The following is a 17,539-nucleotide window of genomic DNA, read 5'->3' on the forward strand; positions in this document are numbered from 1 at the left end:
TAGATGAAGGTCCCGAACTTATGAAGACTCAAGCGTGGTGTGGTCAATAGTGTGGTTTTTTGGGCTTTTAGCATATATATATATATATGTGTGTGCGTGTGTGCATGCATGCACTCACGTAGACTCATTCATGCAGATATGTGCACATGTGTGCATGGAATCCTTTGTATTTGAGCTGGACAACAATTTACCAAAGTTCTTTTCATGCTTTTACTGCTGTTTTGAGATTCTTACCTCTCTCTTTATGGTCTTATGCTTGTGGCAGATAAAAGCATTTATTTGGGAAAAGTAAAGTCACAGATCTTGACCAATAGCTCGGTGAGTGCTTATATATTTATGTGCAAAAAGCTGCCTTGGTCAGATTACAACAGTTCATGATGAGCTGTAGCCTCGGTTGCATGTTGGACAACTTCAGGCATGCAAGTTGAAGCTTGGAGATGCAAAAGGTGCTTTATCGGACACAGAGTTTGCGTTACAGAATGGAGATGACAACGTAAAAGCTTTGTACCGTCAGGGACAGGTTTGTTGTAAAATTTTTCAATTGGAGGAATTTTCTAGTGTGACTTTTTGCTGAGTGTGGTAGTTGTATATTATATATGTATATATACCAAGTACGTATGCATGCATGTACACAACATATTTGTGTATGTACATATATCAGATCAGGTTACATACATATGTATGTATGTATGTATATATACCAAGTTCACGCATGCATGCATGTACACAACGTATTTGTGTATGTACATGTATCAGATCAGGTGTCATGCAATAGTATTTGTGTATGTACATGTATCAGATCAGGTGTCATGCAATAGTAAGTGCCTTAAAAAAATTACAGATTTGTGGGAGCTGAATTATTTCTCCCTCACTAATGACGGTTTTTGCAAAAGTAGGCTAAATCAATACAGCATGTATGATTTTGTTGAACGCGAGTTAATCCTACTTGCTCCATTTTACCTTCCAACACCTTTCTTTCCTTTTTGTAGCTTAACAGCTTTGCATGTTGGGTAAACCCTTTTCTCAAGTCAGTCTTGCAGTTTCCATCTCCACTTGACTGATTTCCAACTGGTTACCTGCTGATTTGGTCCGCATTTCCCCTTGCTCTCTTTTCTCAAAAGAATCGACATTCTTATTTTCTCAAAAGAATCGACATTCTTATAAAGTTCAAGGGCCTCCACACTGATTTCGCTCCATGGCTTTGCTTTGATGTTTCGCTTAAAGATAAGCCTCCCCGCACCATTCAGCTAGTCCCATTGTCTTCTTATTCTTCTTTGATGTCCTACCCTCAAGTCCCCCAGTGTTGGGTGTGGCCGGTATTCATTGCTTCCTGACAGCTTCCGGTAATATGCGGAAGCTTCGGAGAAGGATCGGTACTTCAAAACTCAGAAAACAGCACTCTTTTCGCGACGGAATTAACGCACAAACTGAAAGACGATGTGCAGAAAAATAGAGAGAGAAAGGGGAGATGGAGAGGACACGGTATTGGGTCCCAATTACCCTCGTATTGGGTCCCAATTACCCTCTGTAGGGCCCCCACCACAGATGGTGTATTTGCTTTATTAGAATGATGTAAATCTGAAAACAAATACAAAGTACTTGACCTTTTCTTGGCTGGAAAACCTGCCCTTGACCTTCAGTCCTTCACCCCTTTGCTTTAGCAATGTTCTTGGCTGTCTAGGCCCTTGTTTGCTTGGAGCACTTGGTGAATTATGAGATGGATTCATGGATTATGGGTTGGAGTATTTATACTCCCTCTTGTCTCCAGTCGGCCAGCTTCAGGACAGCCTCACGACTAAGTTCTTCTTTTTTTAATAAAGTGCTTTCACACTATGATAAATACTGTCCAGCCTGCGCATGCTTTCTGGGACAGCTCCTGGCTGCTGGGCATGCTGCGCAGAGGTGTGTGGGACTGCCCCTACACCTGGCCTACCTGCTGATTAGGGTTTTCTGACCCAGTCGGCTGCCTGTCCAGCAGCAGTACAGCTGGCCAACAGCCCCTCCAGCCCATGCCTTGGCTGGTGGGCAAATCTTGGGCTCTCCTGGCCCCTTGGGGGTGGTTCTACACCTCCCCCATGCCCATACTAAGAGTGCAAGAGTATTGGGGTAGCCCTATGGGCTGGCCCCATCTTTACATGCAAACCTACATGCCTACAGAGGCCTGGCATCCAGTTGCAAACCAGATACACAGAACATCTGACATCATTCCAGAGGGAGACTCACAGCGCGGACTGGCACTGCTTCATGTGCAGGACAGTGCACACCTGACCTTGGACTCATGTGCAGGACAATGCACACCTGACCTCGGACGACTGAGATGGATCCCTGGCTGACTCGTCCCGGACTGGGCTCACATGGGACCAATTCACCATCCCAGGTCCTGCACCTTCTGTACAGAAATGTCTACGTGGCATCCAAGTGCGGGATGCACGTGACATCCCCTTCTGCTTAACTTGACGGAAGCTGCATAGCCTCCAAATAATCCGTCAATAATGCCGGATAGTCTTCGAAAAATTCTTTGTCGAGCCATACCGCTTCATGAGTTCCTCGGTCCTGAAACTTCGTGAGAAACTGTCGTAGTCTTCGGCCTGAGCCATGCTTGAAACGGTGCAGAAGGATCTGTTCTGGAACCATTACTTCTGCTTCATCAATGATGTCTGGTTCCGCTTCGTCTTTGACCTCTGAAGGGGGTGGACTTGCATATGGCTTTAACCAACTGACATGAAATACATCGTGCATAGTCCAACTCGGAGGTAGCTTTAACTGCATAGACACCTCATTAATCTTTTTCCGGATGGGAAATGGTCCGAAGCTCCTGAAAGACAACTTTGGGCATTGCTTGCCCACCTGCTTCAATCTTTGCTTCATAATCCGAAGATACACCCAATCTCCTTCCGAAAACTTCATGTCCCTTCGGTCTTTATTGGCCTGTCGAGTGTAGGCCTCTTGCGCTTTAGCCAATCTGTCTTTAACGGACTCTAGGATCTCCTGGTAAGACTTCGTTACTCTGTTCGCCTCTGGTACTGAAGACGAAGTCCTGCTTAACAACGACTGGAAAGGCCTTCCAAACGCTGCCTCATATGGAGTCCTGCCAATAGCTGAAGAAAAAGAGTCATTCAAAACAGCTTGAACTAAAGGCAAAAACGATTCCCACTTACCTTGCTGATCGTGGACATAACACTTCAGCACATCAAAGGCCAACTGGTTGTATATCTCTGTCTGGCCATCTGTCTGTGGGTGGAATGCACTGGAAAAATTCAACTTAGTACCAAAATTATCAAACAATGCCCTCCAAAAATGACTGGTAAACTTGGCATCTCGGTCTGACACTATGGTCCTAGGAATCCCACCAATCGGGTACCAATGCCGAATGAATAGCTGGGCAACATCCTCGGCGGTCACATTGGCCCTGTAAGGAATAAACATAACAAATTTGCTGAACCTATCAACAATAGTTAAACACTGTGTATTACGCTTACTCGGACTGGGAGGCAGATTTGTGACAAAGTCCATCGAAATGTCCTGGAAAGGACCCTCAGGAATTGGCAAAGGCTGTAACAACCCTATCTTCTTTCCACGAGGAGCTTTCACCTTTTGACAAATGTCACAGCGTTGTACATATGTAAACACATTACGCCTCATCTTTGGCCAGTAGTATTGCCGTTCTAATTTCTCCAGAGTCGAATTCATGCCCCTATGACCACCTGTAATGGTGTCATGGGCATCATGGAGAAGAGCTGCCCGGAATGATTTCATGACACAGAGTCGGCCTTTGTAGAAAAGCCAACCATCGCGTATCAGAAAATGGCATGGTCCTGTGGCATCCAATGCCTGTTCCCACTGCGTACCGAATTCCTCGGAATCCGCGTACGTGTGCTTCATGTCTTCTAGTCCTGTACCGACAAGGTCAAGTCTAGTGGTCTGAATCGCAGATACTTGTCCCTTCCTGCTCAAAGCATCGGCCACTGGATTGGCCTTTCCTGGAAGGTACTCAATCATTCCACCGAACTGCTGGAATATCTGACTCCAGCGGTGTTGTCGATCACTCCACTGTGCACTTGGCATCGTCTGAATCCAGCGCAATGCCTGATGGTCAGTGTGAACCTCGAAGTCACGGCCATACAGGAAATGTTTCCAATGTTTCAAGGCCTGTATAACTGCTAGGAGTTCACGATCATAGACTGAGTAGTTCTTTTCGGCGGGCAGTAACTTACGAGACATGTAAGCTACTGGATGACCATTCTGTTGCAATACACCTCCAATTGCGATGTTACTCGCATCGGTGATCACTTGAAATGGTTCGTCCCACGAGGCAAGGGCTAAACAAGGCGCTTCTGACAAAGCCACCTTGAGGTTCTGGAATGCCTCCAACGCTCGTGAGTCATTCGAATCTTTTGCCTCCTTGTTTTCACTCCCTTTAGCAGATCGGTGAGGTCTGCCGAGACATCAGAAAACTTGTCAATGTGGGTGGAATATGCCTGGCAGATACCCACAAATGATCTAATGTCATAAGCAGTCTGAGGTACTTCCCAGTTAACAATCTCGGCCACTTTAGCCGGATCAAGTCGAATGCCTTCAGCACTAATTATATATCCCAAGTAATGTACCTGGAACAGATAAAATTCTGACTTCTTTTCATTGACATAGAGCTCGTTGCTTTCCAGCAACTTAAGGACTTTCTCCACATCAATGTCATGCTGCTCAACTGTAGCTGAAAATATGAGTATGTCGTCCAGAAATATGAACACACACACTCCAATCAACTCCCGGAAAATACGCATCATCATGCGGTTAAATGTAGCTGGGGCGTTCGTCAATCCAAATGGCATAACCACAAATTCATAGTGGGCCCGTTCTGTATGGAAGGCTGTCTTGGGGATGTCCCCCTCTACAATCCGTACCTGGTGGTACCCACTCTTTAAATCCAGTTTGGAGAACACCTTAGCTCCATTCAGCCTCTCTAGAATATAGTCAATTCGAGGCATCGGGAATCTGCTCTTGATAGTCAGCTTGTTGAGTGCACGATAATCGACACACAACCGAGCATACCCATCTTTCTTCTTGACAAATAAGATCGGTGCTGCAAATGGCGACACGCTGGGGCGGATGAAGTTAGCTTGCAACAATTCTTGGAGTTGGCGGTCCAACTCCGATTCCATTGCCTTAGAAAGGTGATACGGAAACTTGCTCGGGGGTTCCGAGCCTGGGAGGAGGTCAATCTTGTGATCCTCCGGTCTGGACGGGGGAAGCTGGGGAGGGAGACTGTCCCGAAGAAAAATCTTCTGGAACTTTTCATGGAGAACCGAGTACTTCTCGGAAGCACTGGCCACCGTCTGGGCTGTCTGGATGTAAATCATCGCACACTGTGCGCCTTTCCTGACTGCTCGCTTAGCCTGTAAGTGGCTTATGAGCGGAAAGTTTGGAATACCTGGCTCACACTTAATGGTCACTAGGGTGTTTGACACATTCCGATCAATCTGGAACGTGTGCTTGTCCCACTTGACATCTGGGAGAAACTTGTGAAACCACTGGATACCCAAAATTATGTCTGCCGCTCCTACAAGAGGGGCAACCATAAAGTCACGCACAAACTCTATGCCCTGAATCACTAACTTAGCACCTAGAGCTTCATACTTGACGCTCGTTGTCATACCTGTGCTAAAACCCTCAACCTGTTTGTCCACCGGAGTTAGCTCGAAACGGGCACGCCTAGCGGCCTCTTCCGTGATCGCATCCTCCGTGCTGCCGCTGTCAAACAAGACAACGACTCTCTGGCCACCTATGTAGCCAAAGGACTTGAGCAATTCGTTGCGCTCATACTCCTGGTCATGGACGCCCTTCTGCTTATCTTCGAGCTCCCGGCTAATAATTGCTCCAACTGAAGCACCGGGGGTTGAAGAACTAGGGGTAGCCACTGGGGTCTGTGTGGGAGCTGTGCTCACCACGGAAGCTGTGGAGGCGGCGGCGGCCTTTGGAGGCTTCTTCGGACAATCCCGAGAAGTATGTCCTTTTGTGTGACAAAAGTAACATCTACCCTCCTTCCTGTACTGAGCAAGCTCCTCAGTACTCAACTTGCCACCTGTCTTGCCTGCCTCCGCTTTCTGGTTTGGAGTAAGCTTAGACGCATTGTTCGAGTTCTTGGAGCCAGAGGCTCCCGGGCTCTGTCCTGGGGAAGACCCCGTCTGGTTCTGGCTTTTGCCCCCCGAGGCGTTAGCCTTGGGAGAAGCCGGCTGGGAAGTCTTGGGCTTGCCACCATTGTGTTTCATTTCTGCACTCTGCGCAAGCGAGAGTGCGTCCTCAAAGGTGGCTGGCCTAAACATACGCACCTCCCATTGGATTTGCGTGTCCAGGCCATACAAAAACTGCCCTTTCTTGTCCGTATCAGATAAGCCTAATTGCAGACACAAGGTCGAAATTTTCTTGGCAAACTGAAGGACTGGTTGCGCGTTCTGACGCGCTCCCCTGAACTCGTCTTCGAGTCGCTCAAGGTAGTGGGGCGGTAGAAACCACTGCTTAAGGTCACGGACGAACTCGTCCCACACATAAGCTGCTATACCTGCTCTGGTGTGGGCATGAGCCCACTGAGTCCACCAAGGAATGGCCTCACCTTCCAAGTACCAACTAGCTAAGATCACTTTGTCAATATCTGTTTTCCTAACTGCGGCAAAGTAAGCTTCAAATTGATGTAACCATGAATACAGAGTAGTGGGATCGAGTTTACCATTATACTTACTGAAATTCATTTTCTCGGGAAAATGATTCGAGGGCGCCGCCGGTGTCAATCTGGCGTCCAAAGCTCTGAGGTAACGCTCGTGTTCCACTGGTCGCATGGCGTCGTCTTCTCGTTGTCGAATCTCCAATGCACGCATCTGCATCTCAAGCAAGGAGCTTGGCTGCGGCTGTGACCCCGTGAGAGGGTCCCTGTGAGACGAGGATCTGGTATCTGGGATACGGAAGGAGAGGGAGGAGGAGATGGAAAACGCGACGCTGGAGAGCGAGAACGCTCCTCCAGAGCCAAAATCCGCGCCTTCTGCTCATCCAACTTGGTTGTCTGGTCTTCGATTGCTCGCATCATCTGTTGGAACATATCTGTTACACTCAAGCCGGGTGCCCTAGCTGGGCTGCCTGGTGCACTTTGGTCCCATGGTTCTGGTTCTCTCTCGTCGCCAAAGCTCGCCATAGCGGGAAAATGCAGTTCCTTTCCGGAACGCAATCTGACCATCCACTATCTGTGTGGGAGACTTCTGGAGGCTTCCGGAGGCTAAAAACCAACCGTCCTTCGAGGGACAGGAGTCACTCCGAAAGGGGTAGTCCACCGGCGTCTAAAAACCAACCACACGAGCGAAATTTTTTTTTGGTTTTCTTTGCTGAATCTTTGTCCTTGAAGTGAGCTCTGATACCACTGTAATATGCGGAAGCTTCGGAGAAGGATCGGTACTTCAAAACTCAGAAAACAGCACTCTTTTCGCGACGGAATTAACGCACAAACTGAAAGACGATGTGCAGAAAAATAGAGAGAGAAAGGGGAGATGGAGAGGACACAGTATTGGGTCCCAATTACCCTCGTATTGGGTCCCAATTACCCTCTGTAGGGCCCCCACCACGGATGGTGTATTTGCTTTATTAGAATGATGTAAATCTGAAAACAAATACAAAGTACTTGACCTTTTCTTGGCTGGAAAACCTGCCCTTGACCTTCAGTCCTTCACCCCTTTGCTTTAGCAATGTTCTTGGCTGTCCTGGCCCTTGTTTGCTTGGAGCACTTGGTGAATTATGAGATGGATTCATGGATTATGGGCTGGAGTATTTATACTCCCTCTTGTCTCCAGTCGGCCAGCTTCAGGACAGCCTCACGACTAAGTTCTTCTTTTTTTAATAAAGTGCTTTCACACTATGATAAATACTGTCCAGCCTGCGCATGCTTTCTGGGACAGCTCCTGGCTGCTGGGCATGCTGCGCAGAGGTGTGGGACTGCCCCTACACCTGGCCTACCTGCTGATTAGGGTTTTCTGACCCAGTCGGCTGCCTGTCCAGCAGCAGTACAGCTGGCCGACAGCCCCTCCAGCCCATGCCTTGGCTGGTGGGCAAATCTTGGGCTCTCCTGGCCCCTTGGGGGTGGTTCTACACCTCCCCCATGCCCATACTAAGAGTGCAAGAGTACTGGGGTAGCCCTATGGGCTGGCCCCATCTTTACATGCAAACCTACATGCCTACAGAGGCCTGGCATCCAGTTGCAAACCAGATACACAGAACATCTGACATCATTCCAGAGGGAGACTCACAGCGCGGACTGGCACTGCTTCATGTGCAGGACAGTGCACACTTGACCTTGGACTCATGTGCAGGACAATGCACACCTGACCTCGGACGACTGAGATGGATCCCTGGCTGACTCGTCCCGGAGTGGGCTCACATGGGACCAGTTCACCATCCCAGGTCCTGCACCTTCTGTACAGAAATGTCTACGTGGCATCCAAGTGCGGGATGCACGTGACACTTCCCCTCGTTGTTTGGTGACTGCTTCACGTTCCCTGTTTGCCCACTGTGGTCATAGGCCTATTGTTGTTCCTCACTTTGAAGCGCTATCAACCATTTGAATCATTATTGCTTGTTTCCTTTGTTAAGCTCAAGTTGTGTGTTTTGGGCCTCCATTGATTTGGCAATTTCCAAAACCTCCGTTGCTTTGCTTTTGCACCTTAAATCACTTTACCCTTATGTGGCGCAGTAAAAATCTTTCATTTGAGTCCTCGAATGGACGTCGTTTCTTTTGCAAGTCATCGTGTGTAGTCAAAATCTTTCATTTGAGTCCTTGAATGGACGTCGTTTCTTTTGCAAGTCATCGTGTGTAGTCCTTCAGGTAGGCTTCCTGTCGACTTTCTGCATAGTTGCATTTCTCTTTAAAAACCTATTTCGTTTCATATATAACATGTCTCCAAATTCTATTGTTTGGACTTCTATCCCAAATCCTGACGTAGCTTGTCTAGCAAGCTTCTGTATCTGTGCACATGCACACAAAGTTTTCGTAATTATGGTCAAATTCCTTCATTTGGATGCATGAATTTATGCTTTTTAGATGTTGGCTCTGTGTCTGTCATGGCCCCTTGTCACTAGCTGACTTAACCATTCTAGATGTTTTTTCCCTCTCTGGCTATCATGGAATCATCACATCCTTCAGCCAGCTTCCAGGCCGTTCATTGGATCTTTGCTTTGATACCAACTGTTATGCACCCAAAATTTTTAGACCGCGTGTTTGGTTTCAAGTACACTAGGGGATCACAACAGTTCGTTAGTCCACTTTTTTCCATTCCATTTTGGGCTTTGAAGAAGAGCTTTGTGTGTGTAGAGAGAGAGACAGAGAGAGGCTTCTTGAGGTGGCTGGAAAGCTTGGCTCAGGGCGTCCACAGCAGCAGCAGGTTATTCATGGCATCCATTGCAATAGCATGCTAAGCAGAAGCAGCTCATGGCCCACATCCAGATTTAGAAAAAGTTTGGCTGGAAAAGCAACAATGGGCAGAAAAAGAACGAACATAAACTTAAACGTCATAATGTTATAACTTTGTTAACAAAAAAAAAGGTTATAACAATCTGTACGTTAGCAATGGAACTGAACATATGGAACCTTCCCCTTGTTTAACTCGCGTTGTGAAACAAGTGTACTTCTTTGTTTCCATGTACAGATTGTAGCAATAGCTTGAACCCAAAAACATTGGGAATATTTACTCCCTAAGCATATATCTAGCCTTTTCAACCAAACTATCATCAGTCGTTACATAAGCCTCGTGGATTTTGCGTAAGAGCTTTGGGAATGGGGGATTATCAAGTTACATACTAGAACCAGTCACCTTACACATGGATATGATGCCCGAAACTGCATTTGTCATTCTACAGGTGGAATTGATCTTATAGGAAACACTCCTGTCAAGCCCGGAAGTCTTGGGGGAAGGATTGAACACTGGCCAAAAGATGGACATTTCAAGTTGTTCACATCGTTATTATAATTGGGTAGATAAGTTAATATTTGGGCACCCCGGTTTTTAAAGGCTTTCACATTCATTGGTGGACATTTTATTACATGGGCATCCTGTGACATTCATTTATTGTGTATGGTGTACACAATGGAATTTGGGCTCAACGGCAAGAAAGAGTCATGGATCAGTTTTGGGCAATATAACAGATTTCGACTTGCATTTTAACGTGGATATGCTTGCTATCTATGCATGTAATACCAGTTTTTCCTAAGGTTGTTTTTTGTCACCATTAGGCCAATTAAATGGTCTTCTCTAGTCTCATGCCAATTTATGGGGGGCAACCTTCTTGCTGCGTGTATTGAGGCCAATGTGTGGATCTGAGCGCACGAGATCCTTGTTTCCGTGCCCATTTGTGGCGAGTGTGTGGATCCAAGTGTCCAGGATCCTAGTTCTGCGCCTTTGATGTGCCAAACTTGTGCCCAGAAATGCGAGTGCAGTACATGTTGTATGACTAGGAGATTTGTTCATGACAAAGTGCACATGCACACATGTTTGCATGTTTGAAACTGTTTTTGTGTGAAGTGTTTTCATGTGACTATTTGAAACGAATGTCCAGTTCACGGGCTTGGGATGGCTACTTGTGAACCATGTAAATGCCTTGTATTTTGATGTGTTGTGAACAGATGGAAAGTGCACTGTAAACGTTTGTTTTAATTTATAACCTTTGCAAGTTCACACTCATTAAAATTTGAGTGGATGCTTGATTAAAATGCCCGGTGCCCAAATCATGTGGGCACCCTATTGGCCAAGATGTGTGGGTTGGACACCCCATAAGTGGGGTGACCACCCATGTGGCCAAAGGTGGGTGTTGGTATCTAAAATCCCATCCATGATTCATTTCTCCCTCCCTGCAAGCTTTATCACCATCTTCCTTGCACACAAGCTCTCCATCCTTTTTGCTCATGCAAGAGAATACACTCATCCTTTGCAAACCATCTCTGATCTTAATCAGAAGGGCACCCTGCCACACCTCTCCGCGCTTGTTTTCCAATTACTTCATTGGGGTGACGTGTACAGCTGCCATGTCATCAGTTGGCGACTGAACGACTATTGTATTGGCTCCTTGTGCTGCCCCTGATCAGCCCATGCTTCTGGCCAGCTGATTTAGGGCTGTTATGGGCATCCATAGTGCCTATTTGTGCTTGTGGGCGGCGGTGCTTGTGACCAGTGTATCGATGTTTACTTGACACAAATTCTTCTACGACTCCATTGCTGCTTGGATTTGTGCCCAAGAGTGACCTTTGTTGCATGTTCTTCATTTTCAGCATTCCCGTCACCATGAGGGCTTGTACAATCCAAGCACTAGTGCGTAATGCTAGTAACTACCCCTATTAAAGCTAGTAAGTAAGCTCCACAGCTCGGGATGGTGAAGAACAAATGGAATTTGCTCTGAAGGCACGAAAGCCACCCACCTTGAGGGTAGGGGTTGCTTCCTTAAGTTGTACTTGATTGCTTCGTGCATGCGCCTCACTGGATTCGCCAAGTCCTTCCGGGCTCCTAAAAGGTAGGCATGTGGTATGGGCCTTGGCACACGCTTGGCACACAAGTGATGCATGTGGATCCAAGGACCAAAACATCAGTTTCAAGATTGCTTCACTCCAGTGAGAGGTGGGGAGTTGCTGAGAAAGCTCTTGAGCGACGAAATTCTTCTCCGACAAACAAACTTGTTTGGTACATGTATCCATTACTTCTATTCATGGCAAATATGGCTTAAGAGCTTCTGGAACACTCTACAAAATAAATACATCAATAATATACTTGGTATTGAGGGGGGGTCGGCCCGGGTTCCGGCCCCAGTGTGATGTCTTTGTGCAAAGTTTCATTCTTCAGCATTGTCTTTGTCTTGTGTTGATATCATTTCATAAGTGTTTAAGTGCTAATTATTTACGACACGGTGCCCAAATGGTGCTCACACCCGACTGGGTGAATTATAATTCACTCGACTGGGTGAATTATATTTTCTACATCATGACTATCTTTATAAATGTGCACCTCTTGCTGCTTTTCGGACAGTTCCTTACAGTCTGTAGAGATTGTCCTTGCAGCTTTGTACTTCCATTAGAGCTATGCCCATTTGTGCATGGTTGTACAGCCTTGCCATATCTGTTGTACTTTTGATGTACTTTGATGTACTTACAATTATGGTCGGTACTTGTTGTACATGCATGCTATTGTTGTCACATGCACCTTGCACTGTGGTGCTATGTGACACATTGGATTAGCATTTTATACAATATTAATACCCTTTTTAGAATTATTTGTCATACGTCGTGGCCCCATTGTGTGTAATATGCGGAAGCTTCGGAGAAGAATCGATAACTTCAAAAACTCAGAATTTAGCACTCTTTTCGCGACGGAAATTAACGCACAAACTGAAAGGAGAAGTGCAGAAAAGAGAGAGAGAGAGGGAGAGGTGGAGAGGACACAGTATTGGGTCCCAATTACCCTTTGTAGGGTCCCCACCACGGATGGTGTATTTGCTTTATTAGAATGATGAGAAAATCTGAAAGAAAATACAGCAATCTTGGACCTTTTCTTGGCTGGGAATACCCTGCCCTTGACCTGAATCCTTCACCCCTTTGCTTAGCACCCTCTTGGCTTTGTCTAGCCTCTTATGCTTGAGCTCTTGGTGGAGAATGAGATGAATGAATGGGATTGTGGCCTCCACTATTTATACTACCCAATCATGAGCAGTCAGCCAGCTGATAAACAGGCAACCAGCACAAATGTCCCATGACTGGTGAAAATTCAGCAATAAATGCTGAAAATATTCACATAAAATGCTGCCTTTTTTCCTTAAAAGGCTGGACATGATGTGCTTGCTTCTGATTGGCTGGACACAGCTTTTGTCCACAATCCAAGGGCTGGGCAGCTTGAATGGGCTGCCCCATACATGCCCTACAGCCATATAAAGGCTGTAATCTCCTGGAAATAGCCTTATCTTTGCCCTAGGACTGTCCTACTGCCCCTCCATGGCTGGTGGGTTCAGCCTGGGCCTTCCTGGCCCTCATGGGGGTGGTTCCACACCATTCCCATGCCCACACTAAGATCCGGGGTAGCCCTATGGGCTGGCCCCTTGTCCTAACCACTATCTACTCAGTGATCTGGCATCCGGTACCATACCTGATACACGACATCATTCTAGAGGGAGACTCACAGCGCGGACTGGCACTATTTCATGTGCAGGACAGTGCACACCTGACCTTGGACTTATGTGCAAGACAATGCACACCTGACCTCGGACGACTGAGATGGATCCCTGGGGCTGACTCGTCCCGGACTGGGCTCACATGGGACCAGTTCACCATCCCAGGTCCTGCACCTTACGTACAGAAATGTCTACGTGGCATCCAAGTGCGGGATGCACGTGACATTGTGAGCCACAGTCCAAGACATGTCAAGCATGAGCTACGTAGGTCATTCTCCCAGCCTTAGGTGGTCATGGATAACCTTTGCCTTCATGAGGAATGATTGCATAGAACTGCCAGCAAGAAATAACAAACCGTAGAGTTGCCCTTGCAAAGTAACTGCCCGCATCGATGAATCTTGAGCAAAGAGATCCTCCAACTTGGACCGTACTTCATGTGAAGTGGTAAGAGTTTGCACGGCCGGTGAGGCCTCCTTTGTAATGGTCCGCACAAGCACTGAATGTGCCTTCGAATCACAATTCTCCCAGTCTTGTAATTCCGCAAGGAATTCATCCTCTTGAACCTGGGTCCAATGCCTTTGGGTTTGAGGACGCTTGGGCTTCTTCTCACTGCCTTGAGTTATCTTCCATAAACCCTTATGGATGAACCAGATCCGCATATTCAGCTTCCAATGGGCTTAGTTGGTTCTGTCCAACTCGTCATCCTTGTTCGTACAGGGGGGAGCCATATCCACAGCAACAAAGTACAAAATCTTAGCACTCCAAGACTCCTCTCACGCACTTTCCAACGAAGAGAGGCACTGGGACCAATCAGCCCCCTCTGAAATCTGAGAGAGAAAGAGGCTGGATAGCAGCAAAACAGTCCACCAAAATGCACTGGAAACGCCCAACCGGAGGGAGGGGAAGCCGGGGAAGAAGCAGAGATGTCGTGGCCGCTTGTCAAGATGCACCACACACGAAGACGCACCTTCCACTGCAGTCAACACTGTAAGAAACAGCCTTCAGCCTTCAGCCTTCACACCTCACACACTGCTGTAAATGCATGTAGAAGCAAAAACACAGCCAACAGAAGCTTTCAACTTGATGCTTGGTAACCTAGCACAGGAGCAGGGCAGCCCGAAGAGGAAATCGCAGATGTGAGAAGCCTCTGGGAGAAAGAAAACGTTTTGCTGTCCGGCGTCCCACGCTTTGCTGCCACACAGCGCTTCACTGCTGCCCATGCTTCGCTGCTGCCTGCGCTTGGCTGCTGCTGCCCACGCTTGGCACCTAGTAGCCAGCCACCTGTACGTGTGCCATCGCCTGCAGCCAACCATACGACAGCGCCTGCATCAGCCACGTGTCAGCTGCACCTGTACATGTGCCACGTGGCTGGGCCACGTGTCAGCTGCTGACTGGGCCACGTGTCAACTGCTGACTGGGCTGTCCCACAAGGTGCCTCAGCTGCTGCTCCTGCATCAAGGTAAGAGAAACACACATGCATACAAATGGGCATGAACAAACATGTACACACACACACACACACACACTAAACATGTATTTGTATCCTCACATGTGTACAAACTTACATATGCATACACAGATCAAAACATGATTAGTGAATGTTAAACATGCTCAAAACATAATTACAATGCTTAAAATAAAGAGGTAAAATACTCAGTCCTATAGCATACCCCCTTCTTAAAACAAAGCAATCGTCCTCGATTGTTCATTCAAAGGATCTGCCAACTGAAACAGAACCTAAGAGAGCAACGAGAAAGCTATGTCTTGCCAACTGAAACAGAACTTCGGAATACATATTGAGAGCATCCACTTCGTGAATAGTCATGTCTCCCTGGATGCTTTACCTGCTCTACTCATGGCCATCCCACTGGACCCACGATCAGCAGTACATCATGATCAAGAATAAACACTGATGCATATCAAACGAAAGTCTAGAATAGGCGTCTCCTTCTCTGAAGATATTCGTATATCCATGAATCAAACCATGTGACTAGTACACACATATCATAGAAATCCCATAGGTAGATATACTGTCAGGTCAGTTTCTTGGGTGTGCTGATAAGAACACCAAGCGACTTCCAGATCTCATCCAAGTGAACTCTGTGACAAAGGAGCGGAGTCACCCCCCTCTTGAGTAACAGGCAGTACTCCAGAATCCATAGCTGAACCTGTTGAAACACTTTCTAAGGTAGGCTCCAAACCAAAAGCCTCGAGGTAAAGTTGTAGTATCCTCGGTGAATCTGCCAAGTCACCCTCCTCCATCCACTTCGAATCCATAGGTGAATAGTTCACAAACTTCACCAGATATCGACGTGAAACTTTCCCTCTGACTTTTCTTTCTTTATGTGCCAAAATCTGTTCCGGTTGAAGAATCTCATCAAGTTCTTCTACCTCTGGTTGCGGCTCATCAACCTGCTCTGTAGGCACCGCACCTCTGAAAGGTCTAAGAAGCATTATGAATCTTCCAAAGATCCGGTAACTAAAGACGATAGGACACATCACTCATCTTCTCAATCACCTGAAAAGGCCCATAGTACCGCATACTCAATTTAGGATATAAGCTCTGTTTACCCTTCATTTTCCTGAGTCTAGCCTTCTCAAATCTCAAAAGCACCCAATCACCCAAATCAAAAACCAATGATCGATGGTGAAGGTTTGTTACTTTCCTCTGTTTCTCTTGAGTCCTTTGAAGAGCCACTTTGACTTTTTTGTAAGTCTCATCCATATTCTCCACGAAACGATCTACCTCGAAGATCTTATCTTTTGTATGCAGGATCGGAGGTACTTTCTTCCCGCCTTCCACAATCTCAAAAGGTGCCTTACCTGTCGAAGTGTGAATGGTGGTATTGTAAGCAAACTCCACCAAAGGAAGATACTTTTCCCACTGTTCCTTATGATCCGAAACATAACACTTTAAAAGATCCAATACAAATGAGTTGGCAATTTCCGATTGCCCATGTGTTTGTTGATGAAAAGACGATGAGAACTTCAACGAAGTCTTCATGTTCTCGAACAATGCTCTCCAAAATAAACTCGTCATTCGAGGATCTCGGTCACTGACAATAGATGTGGGCATCCCATGGTATTTGAAGATATTCGTCAAAAATATCCTCACTATTTGCTCTGCATTAATCTTCTTCCTAACTGGAATGAAATGAGCCAGCTTGCTAAAACGATCTATGATAGTCGAGATGCCATCATTCCCACTCTTTGTTCTAGGAAGGTCAAAGATAAAATCCATAGCAATACTCTCCCACGGTCTATCTGGAATAGGCAAAGGATGAAGTAACCCAGGTGTCTTTTGACGGTCATACTTCACCTTCTGACAAATGATATAATCACGAACAAAAGCATTAGCATCCCTGCGCATAGTAGGCCAATAAAAGAATGCCTCCAAAGCCTTCATTGTAGCCTCAATACCACGATGGCCTGCATAAGGCGGAGCATGGCATTCTGTCAAAACCTTCTGCCTCAGGTGAGATGTGACACACAATTTGTCATGCATCATCAAGAATCCTTCCTTGAGAGAATAATGATCAACTCGCTCTCTTTCGGTCAAACGATCAAAAATCCGCTCAAAATGTGAGTCATTAGCATACTGTTCTCGCATATCATCAAGTTCATGATGAAAGATAATGGAGACGGCGGTCACATGAGGTTTCCTAGACAAGGCATCCGCTATCACATTTTTTTTGCCATCTACATGAACAATCTGAAAGTGAAACATGGACAAAAAGTTTGCCCATCTCATATGCTGCTCTGAAAGCTTTGTTTGGGTAAGGAAATATCGAAGAGTCTGACGATCACTCTGAACAATGAAATCAGTCCCAAGAAGGTAATGCTTCCAAGTAGACAGAGCATGAATAATCGCAAGAAGCTCTTTCTCATATACTTCTAGATTCCTTTCTGTTGGTGATAGAGTTCTACTCTCATAAGCAATAACATGTCCTTCCTGCATAAGAACAGCTCCAATGCTATTCCCGCATGCATCACACTGTACCACAAAAGGTTTATGAAGATCCGGTAAAACCAAAACTGGACCAGTGGTTAGCTTTTCTTTAAGCTTGTTGAAGATTTCCACTTCCTTTACTGTCCATCGGAATTTTACATCCTTCTTGGTCAAGTGATGTAAAGGTGAAGCAATTTCTGCAAAGAATTGGATAAACCTCTTGTATTATGAACAAAGTCGTAAGAAATGTCTCACATCATGAATAGTCTGTAAATCCGGACAATTCTTTATCGCTTCAATTTTTGCTGGATCCATTGTGACGCCATCCTTAGACACACACTGTGCCCAAGAAAGTGAATCTCCTGCATGAAGAATTCACTCTTCTTTCCATTGACAACCAACCTATGCTTTCTG

General features: G+C 46.3%; 1 protein-coding gene across 5 annotated transcripts in view; it reads left to right on the top strand.

The window, feature by feature from the left end:
• The window catches only part of LOC147616910 (peptidyl-prolyl cis-trans isomerase CYP40-like), a 48,828-nt gene that overhangs the window by 1,768 nt on the left and 29,521 nt on the right, over positions 1–17,539 (top strand). For 4 of the 5 annotated variants that reach the window (XM_086776548.1, XM_086776551.1, XM_086776549.1 and 1 more), the window contains exons 4-6: positions 1–39; positions 266–318; positions 416–520. The exon at positions 1–39 is cut by the window's left edge and continues 79 nt beyond it. In XM_086776548.1, coding sequence (XP_086632674.1) covers positions 1–39; positions 266–318; positions 416–520 — 197 coding nt within the window. The remainder of the gene's footprint in view (positions 40–265; positions 319–415; positions 521–17,539) is intronic. The other variant, XM_086776552.1, reaches the window with a different exon arrangement.

The sequence above is a fragment of the Cibotium barometz genome, chromosome 37, assembly GCF_041138505.1.
Source record: "Cibotium barometz isolate CiBa-2024 chromosome 37, ASM4113850v1, whole genome shotgun sequence".
Lineage (NCBI taxonomy): Eukaryota > Viridiplantae > Streptophyta > Polypodiopsida > Cyatheales > Cibotiaceae > Cibotium > Cibotium barometz.